General features: G+C 42.8%; 2 protein-coding genes and 1 non-coding gene across 4 annotated transcripts in view; 2 read left to right on the top strand and 1 right to left on the bottom strand.

Moving 5' to 3' along the window:
• Positions 1-1622, bottom strand: part of LOC109466974 (cilia- and flagella-associated protein 53-like) — an 8706-nt gene extending 7084 nt beyond the window's left edge. The window contains exon 1 of the mRNA XM_019764860.1: positions 1594-1622. Within this exon, the coding sequence (XP_019620419.1) occupies positions 1594-1622 (29 nt within the window). The remainder of the gene's footprint in view (positions 1-1593) is intronic.
• On the top strand, positions 1135-4659 carry LOC109466983 (galactosylceramide sulfotransferase-like). Of its 2 annotated transcripts, XM_019764870.1 has the most exons (6): positions 1135-1227; positions 1810-1916; positions 2242-2359; positions 2600-2714; positions 3032-3174; positions 3534-4659. In XM_019764870.1, the coding sequence occupies exons 2-6, from the start codon at positions 1838-1840 to the stop codon at positions 4591-4593; spliced, it is 1515 nt and encodes a 504-aa protein (XP_019620429.1). In that variant the 5' UTR covers positions 1135-1227; positions 1810-1837; the 3' UTR covers positions 4594-4659. The 2 variants fall into 2 exon arrangements, with proteins under 2 accessions (XP_019620429.1, XP_019620428.1); XM_019764869.1 differs by lacking the exon at positions 1135-1227 and having other exon boundaries at positions 1680-1916.
• On the top strand, positions 3233-3340 carry Trnai-uau. Its single transcript has 2 exons — positions 3233-3270; positions 3305-3340. It is a non-coding gene; the product is annotated as a tRNA-Ile (tRNA).
• Positions 4660-7648: the final 2989 nt, after the last annotated feature.

The following is a 7648-nucleotide window of genomic DNA, read 5'->3' as shown; positions in this document are numbered from 1 at the left end:
CATACTGATCATCGTGCAACACGGGAACTGAAGTCTAACATGCTACATATAAAATATGTACACACTCAGATGATGCAAATCTCCAAGTTGTATCTTTATTCACTCCGGATACTGCCGGATAGGCCTCTGGTAAACGTACTGTTCAGGGATCTTTATTGTTCAGAGTAGCTATCAGTCGCTAGGGGTCGCCTCTGTACGATTGAGCACACATGCACTTGAGTGATAGACGATAGCAGTGGTTGCATATACATGTACTAACAAAATTGATTTGATTTTCAGGCTGAATAAAATGATACAGCGAAGACTGCCCAACTAGCCCTGGTAACTGGACAATACATTACAGATGAATGCTATCGTTAACTAATGTTAAAGATGCAGTGAAGTGTACGGCTGCTCTAAAATTCTGTCAATCAAACATTTACTAATGACCATGACTGCAAATGGGAAATGTACGCCTGTCTTGTCCCGTATAATAGTGTTCATAACAATCAACTTAAAACTGAGTTCTTGCTCCATGTATTCTGTTCCAAGGTTCTAGGACTCAGTTCAGCATACCAAGAAGTTACGTAACGTATGTTTCATAAATTATACAACGAAGAGAGAGCAGAGCTTTATAAACTATTGCAATGTATGTTTCCCCATTTCATACATCTTAGCAACGCAGATAAGTTCATATTTCTGATGATTTTAGACAAACCTTCGATTATAAAACATATCTGTATTTATATCTACATCATTACTAAGAAGCGAGAAGAAACCAAATTATCGTAATTATTAGACTATATGTCCATAGTACATAGAATTAGCACTAGCTTGTACATTGTATATATTCATTGCAAACTGTGACGTCTTTCCTGTGACCTGTACTGAACCCAGTGGGTATTTGCGTACAATAAAGGTCTTCATTCATTCATTCATTCATAAAGCATAAGGCACTGGCCTTTAAATTTTTACAGCGTATGGATTTCAGACAATTCTCCAGGGACACAAACTACAAAGCTTTTGTTCCATCGACACTGGGGTCACCGCTTCTCCAGGCAAGTAATTGGACCTGGCTAGACCTGGGGCGTTTAAACTAGTCTTTCCAGTGCGTCGCCGACCCTTCCCTATCATAGGTCATGGCTCACGCGTGCCGCCATAGGTAAGTCAGAGGTCTATCTGAAGAAGATTTCTGTACAAGTGGTGGCTAGGTACGACACGTACAAGGGGTCTTTGCATTCGTTGTAGGTACATATGTTTTATTTACTTCACTTACTTAAACCTTACTACCGAGTTTAGTGTAGTAAGGTTTCCAAGTTACATTCGTATTGATTCGCACGACGTTGTTTCGTCAGAAACAAGCTTAAGCATGTCGGAGGTATATGTCAGTCATTACGTATGACGTTGGGCTAGAGGGGTATAGTATTCATTTGCACAGATCTAGAGGTTATAACTAGCCTAGGGGACAGCAATAATCTTGTCTGATCAGCGCTTGTCAAGCCTACCTAGTACGTGTATGCAACCTAACTAGATTTTGCATGTTGTAAAGAATAGGAGTGGGGCAACTTCAAATTGCGTGCTGTCTGAGGTTGTTACTTATAAATGACTAGGTACCAATCGATGCGGAACAAAAACGACAACATGCGGCATGTACTGATTTATCAGGTTTTAAATGTTAAAGGTCGTGACGCTGCCCATAGCAGTTTGCATTTAATAGACCTTTGTATGTACGTATATACGTAAACCGGATCCACGAATCATGGCGCCGACCAAAAGGTTCGACTTTCGCTATCAGACACAGCTCCGCCATCTCCATGTGGTCTTTTCTAGACCTACAGAGAACAAGTGTCCAGTCTCTATGGTCCAGCTGCCACACGCTGTGAAGGCCAACCTTCCCCAGGTCACCTTACCCCGCCGGCTATCCACATCTTCATTCGGTAGGACACAAATAATCACACATGCACATTATATACCGGTCGTACCGAGATTGAAACATGCAAGAGGCAGAAGGTTACTTGCCAGGTACGATGTTATCAATACCTCCAGAATGTTTTCATGCACCACCGTTAACATTCCGGTCAGTCAGTCACTCACTCACTCACTAACTAATCCGAGAGCTGGCATGCCGTATTTTCCTTACAATTATATAATACTAACGTTTAACGTTGGTTTATCTGCACGAACTATATGTTGACATGTCAACACCTGACAGGCATACATAATGTGAAACCCATCCCAGCATGTGTTGTATGTGTGTGACAGGAACGATGAGGAGGTCTCGCCTGCGTATCATGCTGATCGCCCTGCTGTGGTTGGTGTTCCTCTCAGCGATCAATTGGGTCATCACTTCACACGTGATGAAAAAGAACCCCAGTTCAAGGTATTTAAAAGCCCTGTCGTACGACGGGTCTACAAAATATTGCAGGGGGAGTCAGAATGGAGCTTGTGACAGCATGAAAAGCATACATAGGTCGACGGCCTAATACTGCGCTATACCGTAATCCTCTGAAAGAAATTTGAAAAAAAAATCAAATGAACTTGAAGATACATTAATATTTCAACATGGACGCTCATCGTACATTATTACAATTGCTAATGCCAGATAAAACCTTTCACTCAGTGCTCACATTGTGAAAGGCGTGGGACCCCTTGCACCACATAAGATAGACCCAAATCAAGACAGCCAGCGACCTGATGAGGATGACAAAATACAGGATCAAGGGCAAGACGAAGAGGTACGTAAGTAATATCTAACGTTCTGAAGACCCCAATAATTAAATCTGCTGTCCAACAAACAACGTTAACAGAGTGTTTGTTAAACTGGTTGCGAGTCAACATATGTATGTCTATACTATGTCACAATTTATTGACAGTATTTACATAAGATTCATATTTACCCAACAACTTCCAGGTTTAAATATCCAACATGGCGGATAACTACTTACATCACAGTAAGTCACGTGAGTGCAAACACCCTCTGGTCCCTGATACTATCAAATTTGAGATATCTACTCTAGTGTTACTAACTGTTAGCACGTTTTGTATTGCCAAGCTGGACGACAGCTTCTTGAGTGAAGAAGACGATAACGTCGAAGATTCTGATCAGAAAGAACCGGAGAAACTTGAGATAGAGGACGACCAGGGCGACCAGGAGAAGATAGTACAGGATCAGTCGGAGGAGCGTGGCCGAGAAGAGTAAGAATTTGACTGTTTTGATTGGTGGAAGGGTACAGGTGCGGGATAATTGCACTCAGCTCCTGTGGCGCAATCGGTTAGCGCGTCGTACTTATACAGCAGTATAGGCGCTCTTGTTAAAGCGTGAGCAATGCGAAGGGCGTGGGTTCGATCCCCACCAGGAGCAAGGTTCTTTTTAAAAATAAAAAGCAGAAAAATAAATATTTAATATAACACTTCGGGCAAACAAGGGTAATAATTCTTGTACTTGCACAATAATCGTACAATAATTGCACGAAGACTTTGTATGTGTGTATTACTAAGTCTGTGATGCGTGAGAATTCTCCTATAACAGTCATGCATGCCAGCATATTTTACAGGTTAGCAGTGGAAGGAGGAGATTGTGAGCCCCAGACCAACTTTGTCTTCATCAAAGTCCACAAGGCTGGGTCGACCACCGCCATGGGCATCTTTCTCCGCTACGGCTACGAGCACAACCTGACGTTCGTCCTGCCCCGCAGAACGCCCTCCCTGGGCTGGCCGGCTCAGCTCAACGAGGACTTCTACATCCCCCTGAAGAACAACGCCTTCAACATCCTCACCCACCACACAGTCTATAACAGAGACTTAATTGGCAAAATAATGCCAAAGGACAGTTTCTACCTGGCAATTTTGCGCCACCCTATCAACATACTAAAATCGGTCTTCAATTGGTGTTCTTTAAGCCAACGCTTGTCCATAAAGGCGGATAACCCCGTGGCGTACTTTCTAGAAAATATTGACGAATACGCTAAACAGTTAGGGAAGATAGACTCTCCGGTAAGTCTTCGAAACTTCATGTCTTTTGAATTCGGCTACACGCCAACTCAAGCGCCACCTAGCGACGACGAGGTCCAAACATTTCTTGGGACTGTCCAAAAGGAGTTTAACCTGGTCATGATATTGGAACATCTCGACGAGTCTTTGGTTCTCCTGAGGAGGTTGATGTGTTGGGATATGAAGGACATACTTTATCTGACGAAAAATGCCGAATCTTACGACTACAGACGAGCTCAGATCTCTAGTGATGAGGTGCGAATGCACCGACAGATGAGCAAAATGGACTACGCCCTGTTTGAGCATTTTAACGCCACCTTGTGGCAAAAGATAGCACAGCAGGGGCCAGATTTTCGAGACGAGGTCGAGCACTTTAAGACGATAAATGAACAAGTTAAGACGTACTGTGTGTCTCGAGAGCTCACTGAAGCGCTCACGCTTAGCTCAACGAAATGGTATTCAGGGTTTTCTGTGGACAAGGAAGTTTGTAAAAACCTGTATAAGCCACAGAAGGCATATGACAGGGAGTTGAAAGCCAGGCAGGAACCTTTGGTTACCGACACTTACTGGGATACAAAAGATGAAGTTGAAGCTCGCTGGGTTAAGCCCAAATTGCCATGTTAGAACGTTGACTAATGTAATTGTCGTTCCACTATGATAGGCTATGATAGGCTATTCCATTTGTACTTATATCATACCATACTATGCTTCCGCTGGGGTTGATTCACCAACAATGCTTTTATTATTAGCATTATTATTGTATCTCGTATCAGATATAGTTCAATTACCATTACCATGATTGTATTTACAGATACCCTATACGTAATTATTAAACATTGCAAGAATGAATTTGTATCAATTTTGTTGACGTCACTTACTTCAACCATGGTACGGCCCACTCATAAGCCGTCATATCTCATTATCTGACTATACGATGGTAACTAGATAGACCCTATCATTATCGGCAATCGTAAGTTACACAAAGTCGGCCATTCAAGCAAACGAACTGCTCACTGTTTCAACCGAGTCGACACTATCACATAATTTGTTTCATAAAAACACAACCCTCATGCAGCAACGTAGGATGACGATTTTTGAACTCGAACTTAGTTTTATAACCGCTACTCAACAACCAAATATCATTCAGTTCCATTCACAGCTTCTCGAGTAATGTTGAAAACATGAATCAACAAATGAACTAAAATCCCGCTGCAGTACCGTTGGGAAAAGCCAGGTGGACCAATTTGAACTTGACCTACATTTCTACAACAGCTACATGTACCCACATGCGGAATATTAAAAAACATCCATCCACGTAGTACGAAGGCCCATAAGTACACTTAGTATTTTTTATTCCACTTTTATTTTCTATGGGTACTTTGTATTTTCCATGGGTACTTTGTATTTTCTATGGGTTACTTTTATTTTCTATGGGTACTTGTTTTTTTCTGTGTGTACTTTTATTTTCTATGGGTACTTTGTATTTTCTATGGGTTACTTTTATTTTCTATGGGTACTTTTATTTTCTATGGGTTACTTTTATTTTCTATGGGTACTTGTTTTTTTCTGTGTGTACTTTTATTTTCTATGGGTACTGCGAAGTTCTTCAGTGGCTGGCGAAGCGACATTCACTTTGTTTTTATGTGGATACTCCCATTTTTATTATGGGCGGCATATTTCTGTTTACCATTCTAGGCAACTAAATTCACTTTGAAGCCTGATCGGTAGACAGGTTTTTCCGCAAACCCCTACATTAACATAATCTATGCCAGGATGTAATAATCACTATTTAATACTCTTAATTAATAAACGTGTGGTTCATTGCATGCAAAACAAACTAATTTTTCTTAAGGTGTTACGTATATTATGTTTTAATAGCTTCAAAGTGAATTTAGTTGCCTAGAATGGTAAACAGAAATATGCCGCCCATAATAAAAATGGGAGTATCCACATAGAAGCAAAGTGAATGTCGCCAGCCACTGAAGAACTTCGCGAAGTACACAGAGACGTGTCTGTAGGTACATAGCGTCGGTGTTCATCCCTCCTGATTCTGTCATTAAAGAGATCGAAACCGCCTTGTTTCATTTCTTCTGGGATAAACGTCGGGAGATGGTAAGCCGGAACACAATCTACCTCCCCCCTGAGAAGGGCGGCTGGGGTCTGACAAACATAGCAAAAAAGGCGAAATGCCTGTACAGTCGCCCCTTCTCGGACATCTTGTCGCAGAGTAAAATGCCCTGGGTACAGTTGGCCAGGTACTGGCTTGGCTTCTTCTTAAGACGGTTTGACCCATCCACCTGGTCGAACAACATGCCCCATTCCCCGAACGCCCCTCCTCAATACAAGGCCCTCCAAACCTGTGTTTTGGAACTCGTAGAAGCATCTCCCTCTAAACAGTGGGACACTGGCTGTACTACGCGTTCCCTGTACAACGACCTTCTGATGAAGGATGCTCACGTGCCAACTGTCTGTCTAAACAAGCGCTCCGTTCCTTGGTCTTTAACCTTCCAATCAGTCCAACACCCCCTCCTGGAAAACAGACTTAAAGACACGGCGTGGCTGGTTGCCCACCATGCCCTTAAGACGAATGCTCTGCTGTACTCTAAGTGGAGGTTTATCCACTCGGGCACATGTCCGAGGAACAATTGCAATGGATTCGAAACAATGGACCACGTGATGTGGTCCTGTAACGAAGTGTTACTCACATGGACATGGGTGGAGGGCTTCATCAGGAGATGGATATTGTCAGACTTCCGGATCAATAAACATATGGTCATCTTCGGTATTGTGCCAACCTCCTGGCCAAAGTGTAAGAGAGATGTCATAATCTACGTCATCGCTATCGCGAGGAAACGGATTTGGTCCTCGAGATGTGAGGCACTCTTTGACAAAACGTTTATAACCCACGTTGAGATAGTGCCGTACATCAAGGAGTGCCTCCGCTCAAGACTGAAGCTAGACTTTGTACGCCTCGGTGAGGCAGCTTTCCTAGCACAGTGGTGCTCTTCAGTACGTTGGGCGAAGGTCGTAGGGGGAAAACTACGCCTGCGGTTTTAATCCCCCGTTCCCTTCTAGTCGTATCAGTTTTTTGTTGTGAAATGTCTGTCTTTTATGTCATTATTTTATTTTGATGTGTCAAGTTGGCAGGAGTGGGTTGTGGGAGCACTTGGACAGTAACCTGTCGTGGGTAGCTTGGCACATCCTTTTTCTATTCCCCTTCCTTTGTCTATGTCTCTGTCACGTCGAAAAGTTGGAAAAAAAAAGAAAATAGTTAAAAAACCTCCTGTCTCTCTTGTCTAGTTTTCACTCTTTTTTGATTTTGTTATACCCCAATTAAAAACGGGTACTCCGGTATCTTTGGTATTGTTCCAACCACCTGGCCAAAGTGCAAGAAAGATGTCATCATCTACATCATCGCTGTCACGAGGAAACGCATTTGGTCCTCGAGATGTGAGGCACTCTTTGACAAAACGTTTGTAACCCACGTTGAGATAGTTCCGTACATCAAGGAGTGCCTTCGCTCAAGACTGAAGCTAGACTTTGTACGCCTCGGTGAGGCAGCTTTCCTAGCACAGTGGTGCTCTTCAGTACGTTGGGCGAAGGTCGTAGGGGGAAAACTACGCTTGCGGTTTTAACCCCCCGTTCCCTTCTAGTCGTATCAGTCTTTTGTTGTGAAACG

Source organism: Branchiostoma belcheri, unplaced genomic scaffold (assembly GCF_001625305.1).
Source record: "Branchiostoma belcheri isolate BF01 breed outbred unplaced genomic scaffold, Haploidv18h27 scaffold173, whole genome shotgun sequence".
In the NCBI taxonomy this organism is placed as follows: Eukaryota; Metazoa; Chordata; class Leptocardii; order Amphioxiformes; family Branchiostomatidae; genus Branchiostoma; species Branchiostoma belcheri.
Note: the sequence above shows the minus strand (reverse complement) of the source record. Positions and strands in the feature narration are given on the sequence as shown.

Excerpts from the sequence above, each read along its gene's own strand:
- LOC109466983 (XM_019764869.1), top strand. The coding sequence starts at position 1,739 with ATGGCGCCGACCAAAAGGTTCGACTTTCGCTATCAGACACAGCTCCGC. Across the intron at positions 1,917-2,241 it reads GCTATCCACATCTTCATTCG|GAACGATGAGGAGGTCTCGC; the intron begins GTAGGACACAAA and ends TGTGTGTGACAG. Across the intron at positions 2,715-3,031 it reads ATCAAGGGCAAGACGAAGAG|CTGGACGACAGCTTCTTGAG; the intron begins GTACGTAAGTAA and ends TGTATTGCCAAG.